This window comes from Paramacrobiotus metropolitanus, unplaced genomic scaffold (assembly GCF_019649055.1).
Source record: "Paramacrobiotus metropolitanus isolate TYO unplaced genomic scaffold, Prichtersi_v1.0 Parri_scaffold0000018, whole genome shotgun sequence".
Classification (NCBI taxonomy): Eukaryota; Metazoa; Tardigrada; class Eutardigrada; order Parachela; family Macrobiotidae; genus Paramacrobiotus; species Paramacrobiotus metropolitanus.
The window spans coordinates 384062-405971 of record NW_026570238.1 but is presented as its reverse complement, the minus strand read 5'-3'; the positions used below and the strand labels follow the sequence as shown (position 1 = coordinate 405971).

The window sequence follows — 21910 nt, the reverse complement described above, 5'->3', positions numbered from 1 at the left end:
CCGAGTTTAACAATATCACGAGCGAAAGCGACAGAAATTAGGCGCAAACCGAAGAAAATGTGACTCAAAGTGACTCGGTGGCGCCATCTTTACCGCCAAAAATTGCACAACGAGGCCGCCGTTCAAGCCGCTTCAGCCGAGTCGGCCGCCGGCTAAGCTGCGGCTGGCTGAAGTCTCATCCGGCTTAAGCAGCCGACCTGACGTCGGCTACGGCTTGCAAAAACCGTCAGTCGGCTGGCCAATAGCCGGCTAAGCCGCGGCTTAGCCGGCCTCGGCTAAGCCGTTGCCATCTCTAGCTTAGGCGGTACCGAGAGAGGGCCTGGTGCTTATGGCGGGCACCCGCCAAGGCGGGTGCGATAAGGCGGGTGTAAACCACCAGGCGGGCATCGGTAGCGGGCAATGCAGAAATGCATTTGCACAGTGCACTTTCCCGCTAGCTGCGCATCCAAGTTGCTAGTGCGAGTCATAACTAGCGGTAGCAAGGAACTTGCTAACGCTACTCCACGCTTTATGATTATTGATACTTTTAAACCAACCCTTACAGTATTGTTTACAAAAAAGATTTACCCAGATCTTTCTAAATCGATTTGTTAAGCTGCTTAGTTATAATTTAAAAAATATGCAATGCAGGATAAATGTCCCAGTGACCCATTACTTTGACTGCGGATTTATTCTACTGGCTCCAGCATTCACTTAAACTTAGCAGGTGTTTTTTAAATCACTAAAACGAATTAATTTCTTTTATACAAAAATACAAAGGTGAAAGCACAGACGCAAAATATTTAAATATATATTTTGTTTTTAAAACGCTTGCGTGGAGACGATGACAGTTATAAAATTAGGACAAGCAGTTTGATACTAATAAATAAACGAACATTCCGCATTCAAATACGAGATGGCAACTTCTCCTAACAAGCACCAGTATTTACGCCTACGGTTTGGAGCAGCGCCAGGTTAATTTAATTTTTAATTGTAGCCGTCTACAGTTAACAGCGATGCCATTTTGTGCATTTATGCACTGAAAAAATTATTAATACTTTAGAGCAAGCCAAATTATGCATTTATGTAATCAGTTTGGTTTTTTAAATAACTGTCCAACGTTAGCGCATTACAGAGCCAATTATATGGCTTTCATTTATAAGTTGTTGTGAGACGCAAAAAAAAATAATAAAAGATATCATTTTTTAAGCACGTGCTTATGAGCTTTTATCGCTTAGAACAACAAGATGATTTTATTGATATTTGAAAAAACGAAGCGATCAAAGCAGCTGCTTTGAGAAACAATTTTCGACCGAAGCGGAACCAAAAAAGAGGCACTTTGAAAGGGAAAACCAATTTTCCTTCAATCCTAAAACGGTCTTACAATTGCAATCTTTACTTGCGGAAGCTAAAAGGTAACAGCATTTCTTGATATCAAACGGAAAGCCTGTAGTATACTGTAACGAAATAGGCTGCAACCAAAATTCAAAGGATTGTTTCGTGAAACGTTTTGATTCAGGCTACCAACTTAGGCCACAGCCTAAATCTGATAACCGCTTTTTATTAAAAGAATGCATTTTAAATAAGCCTTTCCAATTTCGCTCGAATTCGAAGATCAAAACAGGTACTGTAAAAGAATGTTCTGTGATAAAGTAAATGAATGTAAAAAACACTTAGGCTGTGGCCTTAATTAATGAAAAAAATTTGGCAAACTGCAGTAATAAAAATAAAAGCGTTGAGTAAATCGCGTTTTTCTCAACCTTTTTATGTGATACAGCTTGAAACCTTTTTTAATTTGTTTTTGAAACCATCATTGTGTCAAACAAGGTTGTATGGGACTAAAGCAAAAACGGTTTACATATATGTAAGCAGTTAGTAGACCGAATTGCGTTTGCTGTAGCTATTCTCTGACTGGCAGCCTGAATATCTCGTAAATTTTAACGGTACGGCTAGAAGACTTGATCGAATGTTAAATTTTTTCATTAGCGATAAAAAATCGTAATTATTAGAATGATATTTGCTTAATTTCCGGGCATCAGAGTATGCCCGAGACTCTGTGGGAATACGGTACGGTTTCTTGAGCATTTAAATACATTATGCCTGCTAAATAGCTACCACTGACAATATCATTCTGTACGTTTCGAGACCGATTTGCGAAGCCTACTGTTATGTTAAAATTTGGGCACTTTTTCTTATCTACGTAACTCACCATTCTTAATTCTTGCTGTTAATTTTTATATAAAGGTCATTTTAGTTTGTTTGGTGCTTTAAAGTAGATAACCATATATAACGGCTGCTTGAAAAAATATATATGGTGTCAGGCTACGTTGGTTTTTATATTCAACTTTACAAAAAAACATAAATTTTGAAGGTGTCAAAGCGATCCACGTCATATAGCTTCACATCCTTGATCCTTTTCTGTTTTCAGGTGGTCACGTGATTGAACGTGTTGCCTACATGCAGGACAGTTAAAACAAATAGAAAGACTACAAAACGTTCGTTTTTTTGAGTTACAGTTTTAAAAGAACGAGTTTAGTTACGAAAAACAAAAAGACGAATACACAAAAGCTTTTAAAATTAAAAGGCTCGTGGCAAGTAGAACTGCACTACCGATTAGGCAAGTGCAGCGCACTTGATGCCTCAGTGCAATGTGCAATTCGGCGGTGCCCGCCACTGATACTGAAACCCGCCTTATTGCACCCGCCAAGGCGGGTGCCCGCCATAAGCACCTGGCCGTACAGGTACAGGTACAGGTACAGAGGGCAAAAGTGTACGTGTACGCATCGTAGAGGTGTACGTCACGTAGAGGTTCCCCCCTGTACTGTAGTCTACGGAGAGTTTCGGTACAGAATTTTTCGTACTTAAGTGAGAGGTGTACGTATCTTGGGAGTGTACGTACGAGGAGGTTTTACTGTAGTTTCTAAGCAAAAAGTTTCCGGGGAAAGAAGATATTGACGATTTAAGCTTTCTGCGTTTAACATAGTCGTCTATGGAGCGGTTTGCCGTAGACTTCTATGTTAAACGCAAAAAGCTTGAATCGTTAATATCCGTTTATATCTCTTTTCCGCAAAAACTTTTTACTTATAAACTTCTTGTTTTCGTTCTTACATTTTTTTTGTATTTTTTAAGTTCTAACATTAGCGGATTGGATGAAATCGAACACTTTCATAAAGCACGGAACCAGCCGGGGTTGCGCGCTACTTTTCACGGTAAAGCGCACCACGACAGCCACACCAGAGATGCGAAAACAAGTGCAGTGGCATATCGTCTTTTTAACTGGCTTAACACTAGCCTTAAATACGAGATACAACATCACAAGTGCAGTGGCATATCGTCTTTTTAACTGGCTTAACACTAGCCTTAAATACGAGATACAACATCACAAACGCAAAAAAGTCGACGACTAACTGCCCCATAGAGTAGTACGTACTAACAACAGGAGTAGAGCCGTAGAGGTCAAGGTAGATATCAGATATCAGATTCTTTGTACTTCTCTACCCAATGTGAGATTTCGTAGGTGGCCGTAAGTGGTCGCACACAGATGAATTGGTCATTTCACTTTCATTGGTCCGCCCAAACGCCCTGTTCTTATCACATGTACATCCCTTAAAGCCGGCCTTATACAAGGCGCGGCTTTTCTCCTGTCGGTTTCCTTTGTGGTTTTTTGCGCAGTTTGGTCTCAACGCTGCGCTATCTCTTCATTCCCACACAGATAAAATCATAAATGCAATTCTGCGATTCTGTGCCCACATCTTATACCTCAGCAGCTTCCTTGTTCACATCTACAAGAGTAAACGCTTCGTAGATTTCTTGAGTTCTCTTTTAGTTGTTCCGCCTCAACATACAAACCCGCCGCTGTGTTTCCTAAATTGAGAATTTTAATTAACAGCGTTAGGAAACTTAGTTTATAAAGTCATCTCACCCAGATTTGTCCTGCTTTTCCAGTAAAGATGGAAACGGATGATGGCCATGGGGAATCGAGGACAAATCTGATTTTTCTGTATCTGCCCCAAGAATGGCGCGATCAGGAACTGCGTGCGGCCAGTAAGCCCTTCGGGGACATAACGTCTTGTCGTGTGGTGCGGGACAAATCCACAGGTGAGCGAAGGTTACTTGCAGTTTGCATAGAGATTATGGAGAACTATACAAAAACTACGAGTAAAGAGTTAAATTCAGTCTGGATTCCTTCTTTGCCCGGTACATGTCCCTTAAAGCAGTACACAGACACTGGAACTTCGCTTTCGCACTTTCTGAAACCATTAATTTTATATTTTATTTTTATCGATCTGTCGTAGTAGCGTCGAATAAGTACATGTATGCGTACGCCTGAAAACCGTTTATGCGCAACTTCCGGTTGGTTGAGAACTATACTTTGTACCGTTACCGTAAGTCGAGGCACCGTAATTAAATTCAAAAAAATTTTGAACGCTGTACGTACCGGTACGAGTAAGAACATCAATAGTTACCATTAGGTTAGGTCGTTGTCCGATTTTCTTTAATTTAATTTACTTTGCTGTAATAATTTAATTTTTAATTTACTTAAAATGTAAAATTAATTCTTTGAATTTGAAGCCATGGCCCCTGCTGCATTTTCATTTTTGCTTTAATACGATTATTTTTCCATGGTGTTTGTCGCGTAACAGTGCCCGCGTACGAAGTTTTTTCAGGCCAGTGTTTGTCGGTCATTCGGCTGCAGAATAAATGGAAATGTTATTAATAACTATAAACTTAATAATATTAAAAAGACTGAGCATTTCCGAGTACAGGAATCTGAAATCGTCAGTGGATGTATCATATTATAGTATCAAGTGCATGAAACTGGTTTGAGTGATGTTTGAGTGATGTTTGAGGTTTGTGATACAAATATAGTATTTATCATGAGTTTCAACTTTCAACGTTATTTTGTTGGATTTTCAGTTACGTATTAACAATGTCTTAGATTCAAATAAAATTCCGGAGCACAAGTGAAATCAGTAAATTTATCTTATGTTATGCAGGTACGTACGTAAGTAAATCATAATTACACGAGTAAGTAACGATTCTAACGATTATTCGTAAGTACAGTACAATGCATTTCAGCCCTTACAAAGTTACAATTAGCACTGTCATTGCAGTACTTACTGGTTAAGTAAATAGATATTATCCCAAAATAATTTCCCCTTCTCCGAAAAGCGTAATCCTGATATGATGCATTTCATGCAATTTTCTTCTCACCATCAGGTAACTCGTTGGGGTACGGATTTGTGGATTTTCGTCATCAGCAGTCGGCGGAGAAAGCGATTGAAAAACTTAATGGGATGCGAATTTCCAATAAGACGATCAAGGTATGAATGAATGTTTCGGGAAAATATCCATTACAGTACATTACAATTCGCAGGTATCTGTTATATTTTGAAAAATCTAAAAGTTTCTCTTGATTCTTGCTTTTCATCTGCTTTCTCCATGTTCTGTAATAGCAATATCAATAATTCATAATTTTTAAATTTCGGTATAATGAAACTGCTGCTACTCTGTCTACGTAGTCTTTTCACGGTACGGTATGCCGGTATGTACCGTACAGTACAGTACCTTTTTGCAATAATGCAATACAGTACCTTTTTGCAATAGTGCTTTTTGCAATAATAAGGTGCTCCTGAAGCGACGTTACAATATTGATACGTCATGAAATGTGTACTACATTTTTGAAGCCTGTACTGCGCATGTGGAGAATTTGATTTTAATTTTATTTCCAATTAATTCGAAGTTTCGAACAATTCTGTTCAACCTTTGGAAATGCTCGTGGATATACAAGTATAAATGTAACGTTGTACGTTGTAAGTACACACTTGAGATCCTAAACTTTGATTATTTTATGGTACTTTTTCAAAATTTCAGGACTTTTCAGCTTTCCACTAGTGCAGTAGTAGTTTCCACGAAAAGTGGTAGTTTTGGCAACTGACACTGGTACACCCAACTGTGATGTACGGAACGTTATGTAATTTCAGGTTAGCAGAGCGAGACCCCGGAGGGAAGAAATCAAGAACGCCAATCTGTACGTGAGAGGACTGCCAACTACCTGGTACGAGGGAGAGATTTCCGAATACTTTTCCAAACTCGGAAAGGTCATTTCCGTTCGCATTTTGAAAGAAGCAGTGACTGGTGAGTACGCCTGCTCGGCTTGTTGGTTATCATGGTAAAATAATTGTCCGGGTTTTGAAATCTTTAAAGCACAGAAACGCCTGGCCTGGTACCGGTTTATAGACCTTGTATTGTTTTATCATACTGTAATTATCAAAGATTTTTTATTTTGTGTGACCTTTCTTTTTGTAGGGCACAGCAAAGGAGTGGGGTTCGTCAGATTTAACACTGCTGCAGAAGCAGCTTCCGCTCGCAAATTGTTGAATAGCCGTCAGATAGATGTGCGTGAATGCTTGTTTGCAGTGATATTTAGATCCCTTGCATGATCACAGGTTTACTTCCATTTACAGGGTCATACACTTCTGGTGGATTTCAGTCATCGTTCTGCTAATTCGGAAAGTGAATCATCCACAGTCGAACATGAAAATGTTCAGTGTGATATCAGTTTGCATTGGTATGTGATTATGTAGCAGTGTTAAAACATTACTTACCGCCATAAATCTGACGTGATCTGCTGCTTTTACTATTATTTTGACAGTCTTTATCGTATAGTATTGGTAACTAGTAAATGTGTTGAAAATGCTTATGGTTTGCGTATCTTGTGGCAGCGGTAACGCGTATCAACCGTACCCAGCGTACACACAACTGGAAAATCCTGCTTCGAGTCCTGCGGGAATGATTGTTACGCATGGTGGAGATGCCGGTTTCGGGTGAGATCATCGCGTTTGTCATTGTTCGGTAATCTTCCGGAAGAATTTATCGCTATTTATTGTTAGCAGGTTAGTATATCCTTCAGCATTCGGAATTTACAACAGCACGGTCAACAACCTGGTTCCTTACGCACCGATGGGCATTAACATGCATTCAGTGCAAAACGCTCCCAGTTACGCTCAGATCGCGCCCAGGTATACTAATTTTATATCGATATTATGTGAGATGTGGTATTTTATTTAATTCAAAGCGCATGGTTGGTAGAACTGAATCTGCACAAAATGCCTTAAAAAAGGATCTTGGCACTAATTTGTCTGTTTCCTTTAGCTTCACTGATCCAGTCTTCCCATCTCCTTCCGTGGTTCAGTTCGTTGGTGACCCTGTGTCACTGTATGTCGGCAATCTGGATGAGAGTGTGACCCCAGAGGATTTGCGTGAACTGTTTGCGCGATACGGCACCACAGTGTCGAATGTTGAGGTAAAAATCCAAACAGTTAATTAATCCTAACCACAATTATTCAACAATTCTAGATCTGTAGCATTGACTCATCGATACTTAGCAGGAAGGTTGTTATGTGAAATCTTTTCTAGTGTAATTCCTCGACCACAACTTTTCATTTTTGAGAAATACCGCCTTGGTTGTACGTGCCTTGAACAAATTTTTTCGCATTTAGTTGCTGCTGCGTAAAACTAGCCGAAACTACCGCGCGTCGAGCTATGGAATGAAGTATAGTTTCGTGGAATTGTTGAACAGTTCGGAAGCCGATCGGGTGATTGAAGCTCTCCATGGTAAATTTTCAGACGATAGGCTTCTGTAATATGTGTTTAAATGAGATCATGATTCAGACTGCATTTTATATTATATTAACAGGCTGCAAATGGAGAGGTCGCGATATCGTGGTTCGACGTAAAACTACGTTGAAGCAGAATCCCCGGTTCAGAACGCGTTGAAGTGACCTTTGTTACGTTTCGCCGTTTGCGTGCACATGTCGTTGGTTTGGGAAGTTACTTTGTGCCTCTTCGGAATGGACGCGCATCTTATTTTATATTTAAAGCTGTAGTGTAGAACTACGAGTAGTTGTTGATTACTGCCGGCCTAGGCCTGGCGGACAGTTGTTATGAGTTTCGAGTTGTTTCTGTTTGTGAACCGCTCGTTTTCGACTGATAACTTCATTATCGTTTTATGTTTTAGAACTTGTATTAGCCGGCCGGGCTTTTTATTCTTTGTGGTTGCAAATTTAACAGCATTTGTGGTTTAGCGTTGTATCACAGTATTTGAAATAGTTTGTATATTATGCTTCACGGTTTGTGATTGTGATGCTGCAGTTTATTGTATGCACAGGTTTACATGTTACTCGACAGCAATAATACTCAAGACGAGTTCTTGAGCTTATGATTGTTTGAGAGAATAAAAAGTTTTGGAAATTGTGGGTTCGTCCTGGTCATCTGGCAAACTTGCAACTGGTAGTGTTTTATTCATATGCTAGTGTTGAATGTCGATTGCTCAAAAAAATGGGAAGCAACAACTAATAGCTCTCATCCGAAGAATGCTTTTTTTCTCGTGTCCGTAATTAAAGGCCCACCGCTGGAAATTCCAGTTTTCCTGTTAAGTCAATTCTGTAACAGGTGTTTTTTTACTCTTCAGCTCGCGCTAAGACGTATGTAGTGTCTTCGAAGATGTAGTCATAAAAATTTAAGTAATGGGAATTTGGATCGCTGTACAATTTTACGAGGTACAGACTGATTTTACGAGATTCATTACAGATTTACTTTTGAGACTTTTTAGGAAATGCATTCTACCCGTAGTTACCACAAATAATTATAATTTGGAGACAAACGGGTCTCGTGCAGTTTTCTGGTACTAAAAAACCAAGAAATTAAGGTCATGTTAGTATAAAGTAGTGCTCATTAGTATGCCTGCATTATATGGCTTGGATTTTTTCTGTCGGTACCGGAGCGATTTAGTTTCCTTAAGAAAAACGAACGACAATAAAGAATGCACGTGTTTATATTCCTTTCGATATTTTTTTACAGGTTTTGTCTGTAAGTAACACTCGTATTCGTACCGTTAGGTTACTTTACTCTGATGGCCCGAAATTTTTATTTCCACTGACATCAACCCGCGAGTTTTCGACAGGTCTGGGTTCGTATTTTTTAAATCCGATCTAACAATAAACCATAAAATTATTCACAATAATATCTTGGATAATTTTGTTGTCAATACAAAACGTTATGGTGCTACAGTACTTCTACACTCTTCTACCTCTGTACTCGTGGTGATATCAGCAGAAGTGTAGAACTTGAGTATTCATGTTCGTAGTCTGAAATCTGAATTACGGAGTGGAAGAGACATCCTTTAAGGCTTAAGTGTAACTCTGGTGTAGCGCCTGCGACCTCGAGGCAGCTCCACCATTTACTAGACGACTTCCCCCAAAATCAAGGAGAAGATGTATTTTATAATTCGGAATTAATACGACGCACAGAACAATTTAACAATGTGAGTACTATGGCACAATTCGCCATTCGGCTGCTACAAAAGCCATCAGTAGTTTCAGTACAGGATAATTCGCGCTGTCGAGCGCTCATTAAACATCTTTTACTGTACAGGTACAGGTATCGGTAAGGGTTAATAAGGAGCTAACCATAAGGTAAGGCATGGATGTGTTCAACAAATTGCCGAACTATTTTTTTCAAATTCTTCGAAAGCAAAAGAATACTTAGAATAGAACTTCCGAAATTGCGTTTGTTACTGCACTGATATTACGCTGTCAAATATGGAGAGTATTGTAACAAACTCAATATAACATAACATTTCCTGTGTGCGCGTTATGTAAATCCCGAAGAAGTGTCTGTCTTACAATTAAACTTCCCCATCGCTAAATACTGTAATGCGACATTACGGACACAGTCGTTGTCCGGCTCGTGCAGTGATAGTCATTGGGTGATATTGTGTTCCAGATCTTCTAACGCATCTTGTATTCTCAGTGTTAATTTTACAATTATTCACAATTTATTAATTGTTAGTTAGCTGCGCCCATAAGCTCGCTAATGATTTACAGTTTACGGCTATTCGAAACGGTTTATTAACGGCGAATCGTTTTGAGAGTTCGTGAGAAGCTGTACGGTCAGTTACGGTTTGTTGCAACTTGCAAGACACACTTCGGAGCAGAACCTTCGTCAGCTTCGCTGTCCACAATGTCCCACGGGCAACAATTCCTTTCTCGTCTACCACGGAATGGTACAAAACCGTATAATCACTCTATATGTTTAATATTCTTTTTCTTTCGAAATTCGTGTCTTCTTTCAACTTCAGTGGAGCGTTAGATGGGTTTGCACTTCGTCAGAATGACTTACAGTGGGGGTGTTTTCTTGTGCGGTACAGTGTCGTCAAACGGACTGACAAGTGCGCAGGCAGATAATGTAAATGCTGGATCCCGTCCAACTCACGAAGATGGATCAGAAGCTAGGATAAAAGTTTACCATCCTCTTCCTCTGGACTTGTTTCCCAGACCAGGTATGACTTTGCCTTTGCGCATTGTTCACATCGAAACTGTCGGGCGATCTTGTTATCAGAATTTTCGCATGCACGCATGAACGTCTTTTTTAAAGAAGGAATTCAACTGAGTAGCCACCCGAGCAAAAAAAAAGCGATTCCATTACTTGAGTAACTTGACTCACTGTAATTATTGTAGAAGTAATTGCTGTATGATTGATCTTGGGTTTATGGATTTAGACCCGGAAAAGGAGATCGAAGAATCAGGACGAAGCTCGTGTTTCCGGTTCTACGATTTGGAAAAATACAGTATCGAAGAAGCCACCCGCCTGGCAAGTATGGACATTATACCAAAGGATGCCGTGGTCACGGTCTGGAACAAACAGGACATTCGTGCAATGCGCACAACCCGCGGCAAATCCAGTCGATACGAGCCGGCAGCAAAGAAGTCTAAGGTCAGCTTGTCGTCCCCTAAGATTCTCGCAATCGGTTCGCCTACTGCCATGGTCATGGAGGAGCAGAATGAAGTGGAAAAGAAACGCAAAAGTGAATCGGCAGATTTCCTTGATGGAATCCGTAAACGCGGTCGGCCACGTAAAAATCCCATGGTTTCCAGTGCAAATGAGTCGAACGTTACCGGACAACCCATCGTCTCTCATTGTCCACCACAGTGGTCCGGCAGCATCGACCGGAAGTCGTCTGATGTCAAGTTTACGGTCAAAAGCAGTGGCTTGGGTGATAATTTTGGAAAAATCACTTTCGTCCGGAACCGGCGACATTACATGTCTGAAACAACGGTAGGCTGCAGTCATTATTATCATTATAGCTAATTTATTTTAGGGTTATCGGTTAGTTAACGGTGGAATGGGGATGCTAACTAAAGGCTGAAGCCAACAATTTGCTACATGAGTAATGTGGAAATATACGCGCATTTGTTCTTATAATTAAGCAGTTTCAGAATTCTTTGGAAACTCCCAACTCTTTTGTGGCTCAGCAATAATTGTGTTCAGAGTATCCAAGTCTTCTTGCTGATGAGGTATGTACTTATTGGTTTTCAAGTTAAAGCTCGAAATGATAAAACCTGGTGCAAATCATCAAGTAAATTATAAAGTAAATCAAAAATGATGTCGCCGCTGTTGCAGGCATTAGCAGACATAGTCAAATTCAAGAAGCGGCAGCAGCTTCAAAATTTAATCATGATAACGAAACACATCAGGCACATACCACATGTAGCAAAAGCTTATCATCAATATGCACAAAAAAACGCATCGTATAAGGAAGGTCCTTGTTATTGCGTCTGTTTATTCACAGATTTACGTGGTGTATGTATTTGGCGGAAAGGATTTACCGAAGATAAAAGAAATACCGTGCTGCGATCCACTGCATATTCCGCATATTCCTCAAAACGGACTTCAGCGATCGGCTCGTGAAGAGAGCCAATACCTTAATTAGTATCAGAGTAGTACAAATTTAATGCGTGTCATTTTTTAATTCTCATGGACATTTTGAATCTTCTTTTGGTGTCGTTTTGCGCAACCAGTCGACTTTTTAAATAATCGACGGATTTAATTATTATGTAGTTGGATTCCTTCCTGACTGTGAGTGCAAGTGTACAACGTGGCCCTGTGACAGTAGTTCTTTAATGGTCGACTTTTAATCGTGATTATACGGTATCGGTTTGAATTAGTGTGTTATAAATGTATTGTACGCTTTGGTATATACTCGAGTAGATATTATGTATCGCAGTTGAACTAATGCAATATGTAGTAATTACGTAGTTACGTTTTAAATGATTTTTATTTTTCTGTTGAACAACAAACCAAATAAATATTAACATTGCAGTAGAGTAGCGAGTTATCACGTCGGCAAAAATGGTATCCCGGATCCCCGGTAGTATTAAGGTTGGGAACTTAAGCGTCGATTTCGCATGATAATTATTACTTTTCATCTGCATTAGATATTCACCTGCCGAGGGTTCTTTCACTCATCAGCGAAGATTAAGTATTGTAACGAAGAATAATGAATCATAAAGATTAATGTATGAAGAAGAATGTATGCTGTACTACATGTCATATTGCTTACAAGCATGTATTGTATATTAATATTGCATACAAGCATGTACACATACATATAAGCTGAAATTATGTCCAAACACAAAGATTTACAATCGTTTTTTGTAAATATTCATAAAAATGCGAGTAATCTCCTTTTAAGTACGATAAATCTGAATACCATAATTGTTATGGTGATGAGCGATATTAAACTAGTCAAGAAAAGATATGGTGAAATTTCGCTCTGCAGAATCGTTCATGTGGCCCGTGGTCAGCCTATGATGATGCTGCCTATCTGTACTGTAGAGTGATGCGAGGTTATGCACCCAAATTTAAAGTTTAAGACCTAATCCTGAGTTTGAAATTTGAATGAACTTAAAAATATACGTTATTACCAATATTATACAGAATTCAAAAATTTTTACAGAATTTAATGGTAATTACTTAATATTATTTATTATTATTACTTCTTAAGTACTCGTATTGTTGGTACTTGGTGGTGAACCGGTCTCCAATGCACTGCGTACATGCGTACGGAGTCTACGGACCAGTCCGGCAGGTGCTTGTACAAGGATTGAACAGTATGACAATTGTATCTGTTCGCTTTATTATTGTATTATTATAATTGTGAGTTTATTGTCAATTGTGTGTCGTACTGTAGAAGTGCTGTTGCTTTATTTTAAGCTCACAGCTGTAAAAGTCCAGATCAAGTTACCATCGTTCAAATTTTTCAGTGCGCTTTTTTGTATTTGCATAAACACTTTTTCGCGGCAGCGTCTGTTGAGCTTATTTTTGCATTCAGGCATACCACGAGCCTTCCCTTCAGTCGGTGTGTCTCTTCCCGGTGAAACAACAAACTTTGTGGAGCCATGCCAGCTGCCACTGGTTATCGGGGATTTCCCTTTTCCGGCACGATGGATCTGGATTGCAAAATCTCGCTCGTTGCGGGCTTCTGTGGGATGGATTGCAGTCGTAACATGAGTTTTTCGAAGAAGTAAATACGACCACAAGTTTCTGAGATGCGATGTCTTGCATTTGCACTGCCCTCCTTTTTCAATTTTATCCAGATCTGGCGAACCTCCTCCGCGTATTGGCAACACGGTAGCTGTTCGCGCTCACAACCTTGCTGTGGACGAGCACACGCACCGAGTTATGCTATCGTACTGGTTGCCAGACTCAAATGGAAGTTATCCGGCTGACAAGACATCTCAGGAGATGCACGATTTTTACAGCGGACAACGACAAGAACATAACCGATGCGCACGATACAGGTCAGCGACATGATTGCATTTTGCTGCTTTGCACATGTACATGGAGTGTGTATAAAACAGGCTTGTAAAAATCAGATATGAGCCGGTGTTTTGGGTTGTTGTCGTTATGCTTTTGTACATAAAATGAATAGTTAACACCTACCAATTTTTGATGAGTAGATTCAAGAACGATGATGCTGTCGCTGTCGACCGCGGATCCTGTTTTGAAGCACATTTGCGTTGGACACGAGGAATCTTCCGAGGATTCTCCGCTCATAACTGCCTGGTGTACTTGCTAGATTGTGGTTACGAAGGAGTGTTTCCCAACAACAGTATCTTCCCACTGCATGCGAGATTTCTCAAAGATCCCGTTTATCTGGCACAGTCTGCCGTGAATCAACTGGATGATACGGATGTGGGCGGGAGCATCTGCCAGAGTCTTCTAATCCAACTTCGGCACCCCAAAAATGAAATTATGATCAAATTCGTGAGGGCCGATCCGGAGACTGTGGATGTACTGATTAACAGGCATGAACTGGGACTTTTTGTCTGGATGGAACAGCGCCTTCTCTCTGGCTACACAGTTGCTGATGGCTTCCGTTTGGATGTGGGAACAGTCGTTTACGCTCCGAATGGTCGAAAAGTGTACGTTGTGCCACATAAAAACTGGCACTGCATGCAGGCAAGTGGTCATCTTCCGTGATATCGTTTCCTTGCTACGGTTACCACAATATTACGGACCAGTCTAATAAGCGCAAAATTTAAGGTATATCGTGATGTATGCACTGCTTGAATTGGTTTGGCTGGCCTTTTGTTGGGTGTCGAGCAGTCGAAAAACTGAAACTACGGTACGAGTATATCAACTAAAAAGGTGCTTGATTAAAATATCTGGTAATATTGTTTGCTATCAGGTATAACATCGTTTTCAAACCGTATTTGCCTCGTATGGAAATTTCAGAGAAAAATCTGAATTACACGAATCGAGCTCATTGTGTGAGGGCTATGTTTTTTGGGCGCTTATTTGCCAGTAGTATTGTTCCTCTTGAGAACTTCGGCTGTTTAAATCATGTCTTCTAGAATGTCCACAACGTGGTTAAGCAAGACGTTTCTCGTAACCTGCCGCCAGACCTCAGCATCGATGCCGTGAATGCGGTGACTTACACGGATGGCTTGGATTACCGCGGTGTAATTACTGGTATAAAAGCCAAAAAATATACCGTGCGCTTGATTGAGTATGGGAATGAATTTGAAGTGAAGGCGGACTTTATAAGTGGACTGTCTTTGGCGGCTCAGTGCATTGAATCACCAGTGATACAGTGTCAGTTAGCCGATATTCCTGAGGATAAGCTGGGTGATCAGACTGTGGTCGAATGGCTTCTGAAGTTTTTAAAAAGTGGAAACAGCGGAGAAAAGAGCTGCGTTTACGAAATCAGCAGGAAATCCGAAGAAATTGCGGTGATCAAGATTAAGCTGTGGAGAGACAATGGTGAAGATAGCAGCGCGATCTCCGTGCATGATTGGTTTCATTCAAAGCAAAATTCAGACGACAGCGGAATGTGGTCTCCTCAACGATCCGAAGCCGAAAAGTGTCAGCTGCAAACGGGATATCAAAAGCGATTCGACGATATGGCTGAAGGAGCAACATACAACATCGGTGACACTATTTCAGTGCGGACGTGCACGGTTATTGATCCTGAAAATGTTACCCTGTATAGCGATAATCCAAATTTTGGTGAGTACGTTCTCTGTTGACTTTTTCAGACTAAACTTAAACTTACCATAGAAGATGGTTACATGGTAGAATTGATAATCACGCAATTTGCTTGGATGTGAAACATCTTGATGCATTTTATTTTGTTACGAACTACTTACGAGACAGAGTGCGCCATTGAAGACTCGAGTGACCTTTGTTCAGCAGAATTGTATTACGAAATGGCCATGGAAATTGAGAACGTTGTCGACCATTTACCTGAACTAGATGCCTTACCTCCAAACGGCACAGTGATTTGCGCACGTTATTCCCTTGGTACAGTTGTTTATTTGGCGAAAATTTCTATTAAGGTTGCAGTTGCCTAATGAATATTGCTTCTGCACAGATGAGAAGTGGTATCGCGCATTTATTATCGAGTGTGACTCTGCCGTTAGGACGGCGGCCTGGGTGGGCTTCGTGGACTACGGGAATATAGAATTGGTGCAAAAGAAGGATATGAAACCACTGACGGAATCCTTGGCCAGATATCCTAGAATGTGCTTCACGGCTAAAATTAACGGTAAATATATTATTATTTGCTGTGAAGTTGAAGTCTGACGACACTAGTGAAATAACAATATTTTGGTGTTTTGTACAGGGATTCAGCCTCCTCGGCGCAGTCACTACACAACTGAACATACAAAAATTGCTAAAAAAAAGTTAATGGGTAAGCCTTGTATGTTTCGAATACTTTCCATTGATGGAAGAATTGTCACGGGAGACCTCTTTCTTGAAGACTCCAAAACTGGTGATCGTACTACGGTAGCAGATATCTTTGTTGAGGCGGGTATAGCCGCTGCATGCCACTAGTTTAAATGACTAACCCGACGGTTTTGACAGTTTATTTTTCACGGATGCTTAATTCAGATGCTTTTGTTTGTTTGTTGGTGTTTTGCTGGTTGTTTGTTGGTATTTTGCGTTAGTGATTTCATTGGAGAGTCTTCTCATGCTTTGTTTGTTTGTTATTTTGCATGAATTGGGAGCTCTTGCTGTTGTTTGCAGAGGCTGCAGTTTTAAGTTTAAAGTAAGCACAACACACAGTAATTGGCAAAGGTTATTACGTATTTAGCAGCATGACTTTTTGCGGGGTTTCTCCGTTTCCGTATTCACCACGCTTACTGTTTGTGTCTCCTCAGAAATTTTTTTGTCATTCGTATCTATTAGCCCTAATTTTACTTTGGTTAGAATTTCTTTTGCCATGTATAGAAAAAGCTCATCCACATTCAAATTGAGTTTGGCGCTTGTTTCGGCGTAAGCCAGTTTCATTTTTTCGCTGTATGCCTGCAAAAAATTATTTTGCATTAATGGTGTAATTGACGGTTTTCTGTTAAAATTACGCGACGTGAAATATCACTCTAAGTATGGTCCTAGTGGAATTAATCCTTAGTACGCGCACAATAGGCAAAAACGTAATAATTGTCAGTTTTTATTGGTGTTTGAGATGATTATGATTGCAGCTTATACATAAGCTGGCAGCATACTCTGGCAAGTGTGTAACTGACTTCCCGGCGACTGACAAGGTCACTTTTTGTACCGACCATGACCCGTATCACGTTATGTCCAACGTTGCGCTCCAACTCTGCCAGCCATTTGTCTAGGCGAAGGAAGCTCTCCTTGTTACTTAGATCAAATGTTAGGATAATACCGTGGGAGCCGCGGTAAAAGCTAGCCGTAATGTTCCGAAATCTTTCTTGCCCTGCGGTGTCCCACTGGAACGTAAGTACTCGTACGGTAATGCCCTGCACTTGTAACCGAATGTGAAGGCTTCTGCGTGTTAGTATTATGGTTTCCTTGTCCACATTGTCCAGTACTTACAATTTGCAGTTTGATTAGCTTGTCTTCCACCAGAAGTGTGCGAATCCTCTGAAACACTCAAAAGGTCATCAATTTTAACAATCACGAGAGAGCTAAAAATTCTTCTCGGTTTCGCTTACAAAATCGACTCCAATTGTGTTGATATAGACGGGATTGAACAATTCATCCTACTAACAAACAGTCAGTAAATATTCAAGTTTAGTCAGTAAACATTAATTCTGAGTATATATTCACTCCAGTATACATTTGCATACGGGTAATAACGGTAGCATGTTACAGCATGCGGACGGTAGTTATTAGTAAAGCAAGTTTCAGTGCATTTTTTTCCTACCACAAAGAGTGCTTGAGGCATAAAATCCATTAAAAGCAGAAGCATAAAGTATATATACTTCTATGACTATAATAACGTGCGGCATGAATCCCGCACGCTATATACATGAACCAAACTGTTTCCTACCGCATATCGTAAAAGCAAGGATGATTTTCCAACTCCAGCATCTCCCAGTATTACTATCTTGAAGAGGAAATCACTGTCGAAGCATTTTTTGTTAAAATATTGCCAGTGATCCCGAACTTGTTAGTTGCTTATAATACCCATGTATCACTTGGGTCAAGCCAAAATGTGCACTGCAAAACTTTTCTTACAGCTGACGTACAATTGATCATGTGCTTCCATACAACAATTCCAGCTCAAAACTCCTTGCAAATTGACTTCCGTACTTTTATTGTAAACAGAATTTGACACTTATAAATTATGTGTAATTTTTGGGCTAAATGATTACATAGCTAGTCGGTTGTCACAAAACACGATTCCGACTCCTTGTCGTTCACGATGATAAGGTTGAATCATACGGATTCGACACCTTTTTGCCAAGTGGGAAATGTCAGGGTTCGAAGCAGGTAGCAAGGTAAAGAAAGTCCTCGGACACAAAGCTGTCAAAGTTGCAAAAAATTGACCAAAATTTAATTAGCCAAATTACAGACAGTCCAAATAACCCTTTTTTTCATATCTTTGACAATTTAGTAGGAAATCCAGTCTGCATTTATTCGTGCGTATGCTAAGCACTCACGACAAAACAGGGAAGGTCATATAACTATAACTCCTGCCAAGCCCACATGTTTAACCAGGTAAGTAAATTTTTGACCGCCCATACCGAGAGATTTCTTCAAAAGCGAGAGGCAAAACTGTTTAGTAAAAGCATGCTTCATTCTACAACTAAATATTTTATTTGTCAGAACAAACGAATCAAAATTTTTTACAGCACCACACTTTTTGGCAGAATAGTTTGGAATATGTAAGTCACAATATAAATTATATCACTTACTTCGATTAAATGTTAGTGCACTGCATAACAAAAGTACTCGTAACAAAAGGATGTACTGTAAGTATTTGGTTAGACACATGCGCGTAGTCAAACTTTGCTCAGTCATGAACGATCAAGTCATGAATTTCGGGGACTTGTTTGCTTACGATAAATTAATTAAATCATAAGTATCTTGAACGTTAGTACGTACTTACAATTAATTACTGTAGAAGTACAGTACTCATTTTGTTATGCAAACTTAACGTAATTCTCCGACTTCGCACTTCGCAGTATCTAACTGCGTGATCATGGATTGCTTGTTTTTGTTTTCAACTTCGTATTAACCAATTATTGCTGCTTTTCAATTATTTGCTTGATAATCAGCTTATTAATAACTCTCCGACCAAATATACGGATTGGAAGCACCGTAATTTGTAAGTATTTCACACATTTTTGACATCAGCATGGAAAAGATAAAGGTGTCCTTACACCTGCGGGAAAAAACAACTGCCGAACAAATTAAAGAAGAAACCACCTTAAGTTTTGCCTGTCGTCTGCGGGGATTTTGTGTGTGCTACATTATAGGGACAACGTGCTCAATTGCGGCTTCCTGTCTGTTGTGGCTGCCCGTATATGGCCTGACAATTTTTGCTGTATTGTTCAGTGTTGGCAATATGTTGTCCATAGGGAGCACCTGCTTTTTGAAAGGTCCTGTGCATCAACTTAAAGAAATGTTTAAAGAAGTTCGCTGGTTAGCAACGTTGCTTTTTCTCGTTTTTCTTACTTTAACATTGATGTCTGCTTTGTGGTGGCGTGCTTATGCTCTAACAATAATCTTCTGCGTATGCCAGTATGTGGCATTTCTCTGGTATTCTCTTACATATATGCCATTGGTATACGCCGCAATAAAAAAATTCATAGTTCACTTTTTCGAAGAATAAATTTGACAGACTTGATAATGCTAAATAATTCCTTTATCATATTAAATCATGCACAGTAGTAGCCTGTACTCTGTGTACAATAGCTTCGCATAACGGCATACAAGAAGTTCGACTCAAAAAATACTGTACAGATAATCTGAATTCGGGTATTGTGAAGTATAGATACTTTTGAACATGCTTGGACTGGTTTAAAAATAATAGAAATGCGATGCTAAAATCTTCCATTAATTCATTATTTATGGAATTCAAAAAGGATCCATGCGCACTAAGAGATCATTACTAATATGCAATATGATTGCTTAACTGGAGTTGTGGCAACATAAGTTACACTTGCGTATGAAATAAAGGGACGCTTGAAATTACTTTTATTGGTCAACTAGTCAACATTATAAATTTTTGTTTCAACGTTATCATGGGATTTGTTGAAGATACTTCAAAAGGATTTCTTGTTTACCTCGATGTTTCCAGCATCAGAGACCATATCGTTAACGGTAACGACAAAAAATAAGAGGATAGCTTCAATACAGTAATTTTTTCATCGATAACTATTTTCTTATTAAAAAATACTGCATGTAATTTACAACGTTGCCACAAAAATATTATTGCATAATAAAAAGCGAGGCGTAACAGTGCATATATAGCACCTTGCCTAAAAAATTTTATCTGGAGTAGTAATTAAATTAAATTGGCCTATTAGCCTATACGTTGTCCAGTGTCACTGTTTTTGCTTGTTTTCCAGCAATGACGTTTAAATACAAAGACCAAACTAAGCATTCCAATCTGACTGAGTAAGTTTGCAGAATTAATATGCATATTGGCTATTGCATATTATATTATTATTTTTTGGATCACCGCCGCAGCTCTATGGCTGGAAAGTACTGTACTAGGTGTTGATTCATATGATTCACTGTTGGTTACTAGTAAGTTCCAAATTGTAAAGTCAATTACTGTACTTAATTTATAGGTACATTAAACTGCGTATATGCGCGTGCAGCTTCGATCCGGATACCCAAAAATTTGAAACTCTGCACAAAAGAATTGCTGAACTTCATGCTGCTGCTGAACAACTTTTTGAATCCAACAAAAAGTTGCGCTTTACTGTGAGCGCTATACAAGTAACTGCAAGATACAGAAGATATGCTTATGCTATACTTATGCATACAATCAATACAAAAGTATATATGTATTGTTAGGTTTTTGGTGTAAGATTTGTTTGAGATTTTTTTATTCTTTGTAATATTATAATCATTATTTAAATGCGATCGATATGTGCCCAGCTGATTAGGGTGAATGACAATTGTTAGGTACGAAGTACATTCGCAGAAAGAAGTCAAACAAAATTAACAAGATATCGTACAATTTAATCTTCTCTTACATAATATAGAGTGGAAGCTATGCTTCGAGAAATTACAGAAAGCAAAGGATGCTACTGGTTTTTTGTTTGTAAAACCTGTTTTATGCGTTTCTTAGCTAGGGATTTCGGAACCTGTACTATCACCTTCAGCTGCAGGAAACATTGATTCTGTACCCAGCAAATCACCGGCTGATGGTGCAAAGCCGCAGAATAAGTTGACTGGGGAACAAGATACTGATACTGATAACACTGGCAAACATTCTTCTAAAGGAAAGAAAAAGAAAGTTGGAGGATAATTGATTTTAATGCCTGACCATTTGATGATGTTCTTATACCGACATACATATACTTACAGGTACCTATATCTATACTTAGTCAGACTCACATGACAATACAGCGCCTTTTAGAACTGTCGTGCATTCTCCAATTATTTTTTTAAATTAAATTCGACTGGAATGGCGACTGTTATGAATGGCTTGATTATAACTAATACTAGAAAAATGCACTTTGGCGTGCACTGGAAGACCGGAGCGCAGCAGCTTTTCGCTTGGGCGAGTGCTAACTAATTTTTAACGTCCTACCAGTAGCACCCTTAACAGTAAATTATCATTGATTTTAACATAGCAACATAACCAGCCAGCACTATTTTTGTAATGACCTTTCCTAACGACCTTTCATAACGGACACAGACATTTTTGCATTGGCGCTGACTTGTGAATTAGAGGACCTTCGCTACGCTTCGGTCGATTAACGTGAAAAACGTAAGCCAACCATCTTTACAGATTTTGATTTGCAAAAATTGTTGATTTTCGATAATAACTGATTTGTTATTATCCTTTATTGTACAATATCCTGACTTATGGCCTTGGCTTGTATACACACCTATACACGTACAAACATATTAATTTCTCCATACATGTCACACTAATGCCTACTTGTAAGTTGCGTTATGCTACGTGTATATGTTAATTACTGTGATGATTATTTAGTATTTTTTAGTGGTGTTGCCTATAAATTAAGTTAACATGTTCATGTTGCTTAAATTTGCCAATAAAACTACAGTAGTTCTGAATTGCGCTGCCATTTTGCGGTCATAACCGGAATCGACAGAACCTACGCTATACAGCATACTGCAGCAAAATACA

The 21910-nt window shown here is 39.3% G+C and overlaps 4 protein-coding genes and 1 long non-coding RNA gene across 16 annotated transcripts; 3 read left to right on the top strand and 2 right to left on the bottom strand.

Moving 5' to 3' along the window:
• The first annotated feature begins 3579 nt into the window (after positions 1-3579).
• On the top strand, positions 3580-8238 carry LOC129585982 (ELAV-like protein 3). Of its 4 annotated transcripts, none has more exons than XM_055478948.1 (10): positions 3580-4077; positions 5200-5303; positions 5964-6117; positions 6289-6377; positions 6447-6550; positions 6705-6806; positions 6876-7001; positions 7135-7285; positions 7482-7596; positions 7679-8238. In XM_055478948.1, exons 1-10 carry the CDS (start codon positions 3930-3932, stop codon positions 7756-7758), a joined length of 1173 nt encoding a protein of 390 aa, XP_055334923.1. In that variant the 5' UTR covers positions 3580-3929; the 3' UTR covers positions 7759-8238. The 4 variants fall into 4 exon arrangements, with proteins under 4 accessions (XP_055334923.1, XP_055334922.1, XP_055334926.1 ...); XM_055478947.1 differs by having other exon boundaries at positions 6873-7001; XM_055478951.1 differs by lacking the exon at positions 3580-4077 and adding an exon at positions 4775-4829 and having other exon boundaries at positions 6873-7001.
• Positions 6902-9413, bottom strand: LOC129585987 (uncharacterized). The gene is made up of 3 exons (XR_008690088.1): positions 9071-9413; positions 8874-8972; positions 6902-7619 (listed from the first exon to the last, which is right to left on the bottom strand). It is a non-coding gene; the product is annotated as an uncharacterized LOC129585987 (long non-coding RNA).
• Positions 8825-16629, top strand: LOC129585980 (uncharacterized). 3 transcript variants are annotated; one of them, XM_055478944.1, is made up of 15 exons: positions 8825-8944; positions 9128-9304; positions 9415-9455; positions 9867-10045; positions 10190-10321; positions 10541-11097; positions 11259-11336; positions 11612-11898; positions 13154-13345; positions 13419-13622; positions 13782-14283; positions 14679-15333; positions 15517-15627; positions 15698-15871; positions 15950-16629. In XM_055478944.1, the coding sequence occupies exons 9-15, from the start codon at positions 13221-13223 to the stop codon at positions 16159-16161; spliced, it is 1983 nt and encodes a 660-aa protein (XP_055334919.1). In that variant the 5' UTR covers positions 8825-8944; positions 9128-9304; positions 9415-9455; positions 9867-10045; positions 10190-10321; positions 10541-11097; positions 11259-11336; positions 11612-11898; positions 13154-13220; the 3' UTR covers positions 16162-16629. The 3 variants fall into 3 exon arrangements, with proteins under 3 accessions (XP_055334919.1, XP_055334920.1, XP_055334921.1); XM_055478945.1 differs by lacking the exons at positions 8825-8944; positions 9128-9304; positions 9415-9455 and having other exon boundaries at positions 9629-10045; positions 11253-11336; XM_055478946.1 differs by lacking the exons at positions 8825-8944; positions 9128-9304; positions 9415-9455 and having other exon boundaries at positions 9631-10045; positions 15520-15627.
• Positions 16362-18474, bottom strand: LOC129585983 (uncharacterized). Of its 4 annotated transcripts, none has more exons than XM_055478952.1 (7): positions 18321-18474; positions 17949-18099; positions 17624-17696; positions 17286-17333; positions 17167-17214; positions 16833-17060; positions 16362-16632 (listed from the first exon to the last, which is right to left on the bottom strand). In XM_055478952.1, the coding sequence occupies exons 1-7, from the start codon at positions 18373-18375 to the stop codon at positions 16417-16419; spliced, it is 819 nt and encodes a 272-aa protein (XP_055334927.1). In that variant the 5' UTR covers positions 18376-18474; the 3' UTR covers positions 16362-16416. The 4 variants fall into 4 exon arrangements, with proteins under 4 accessions (XP_055334927.1, XP_055334929.1, XP_055334928.1 ...); XM_055478955.1 differs by having other exon boundaries at positions 16415-16632; positions 16997-17060; XM_055478954.1 differs by lacking the exon at positions 16833-17060.
• On the top strand, positions 18101-21262 carry LOC129585986 (uncharacterized). Of its 4 annotated transcripts, XM_055478961.1 has the most exons (5): positions 19414-19557; positions 19840-19902; positions 20151-20199; positions 20376-20526; positions 20882-21262. In XM_055478961.1, the coding sequence occupies exons 3-5, from the start codon at positions 20153-20155 to the stop codon at positions 21059-21061; spliced, it is 378 nt and encodes a 125-aa protein (XP_055334936.1). In that variant the 5' UTR covers positions 19414-19557; positions 19840-19902; positions 20151-20152; the 3' UTR covers positions 21062-21262. The 4 variants fall into 4 exon arrangements, with proteins under 4 accessions (XP_055334937.1, XP_055334936.1, XP_055334935.1 ...); XM_055478962.1 differs by lacking the exons at positions 19414-19557; positions 19840-19902 and adding an exon at positions 18101-18904; XM_055478960.1 differs by having other exon boundaries at positions 19414-19902; positions 20376-20511.
• The last annotated feature ends 648 nt before the right edge of the window (positions 21263-21910 follow it).

What these genes read in the sequence shown, in the direction of transcription:
- LOC129585982 (XM_055478947.1), top strand. Translation starts at nt 3,930, where the DNA reads ATGGAAACGGATGATGGCCATGGGGAATCGAGGACAAATCTGATTTTT. An exon ending in CCACAGTGTCGAATGTTGAG is followed by an intron (nt 7,286 to 7,481) that starts GTAAAAATCCAA and finishes TTTCGCATTTAG; the next exon opens with TTGCTGCTGCGTAAAACTAG. An exon ending in GGTGATTGAAGCTCTCCATG is followed by an intron (nt 7,597 to 7,678) that starts GTAAATTTTCAG and finishes TTATATTAACAG; the next exon opens with GCTGCAAATGGAGAGGTCGC.
- LOC129585980 (XM_055478944.1), top strand. Translation starts at nt 13,221, where the DNA reads ATGCCAGCTGCCACTGGTTATCGGGGATTTCCCTTTTCCGGCACGATG. An exon ending in AACCGATGCGCACGATACAG is followed by an intron (nt 13,623 to 13,781) that starts GTCAGCGACATG and finishes TTTGATGAGTAG; the next exon opens with ATTCAAGAACGATGATGCTG. An exon ending in AAAACTGGCACTGCATGCAG is followed by an intron (nt 14,284 to 14,678) that starts GCAAGTGGTCAT and finishes CATGTCTTCTAG; the next exon opens with AATGTCCACAACGTGGTTAA.
- LOC129585983 (XM_055478952.1), bottom strand. Translation starts at nt 18,375, where the DNA reads ATGAAGCATGCTTTTACTAAACAGTTTTGCCTCTCGCTTTTGAAGAAA. An exon ending in CCTTGCTTTTACGATATGCG is followed by an intron (nt 17,334 to 17,623) that starts GTAGGAAACAGT and finishes GTTTGTTAGTAG; the next exon opens with GATGAATTGTTCAATCCCGT. An exon ending in AGCTAATCAAACTGCAAATT is followed by an intron (nt 17,061 to 17,166) that starts GTAAGTACTGGA and finishes CTTACGTTCCAG; the next exon opens with TGGGACACCGCAGGGCAAGA.
- LOC129585986 (XM_055478959.1), top strand. Translation starts at nt 19,824, where the DNA reads ATGGGATTTGTTGAAGATACTTCAAAAGGATTTCTTGTTTACCTCGAT. An exon ending in AAGCATTCCAATCTGACTGA is followed by an intron (nt 20,200 to 20,375) that starts GTAAGTTTGCAG and finishes CTTAATTTATAG; the next exon opens with GTACATTAAACTGCGTATAT. An exon ending in TTACTGTGAGCGCTATACAA is followed by an intron (nt 20,527 to 20,881) that starts GTAACTGCAAGA and finishes TGCGTTTCTTAG; the next exon opens with CTAGGGATTTCGGAACCTGT.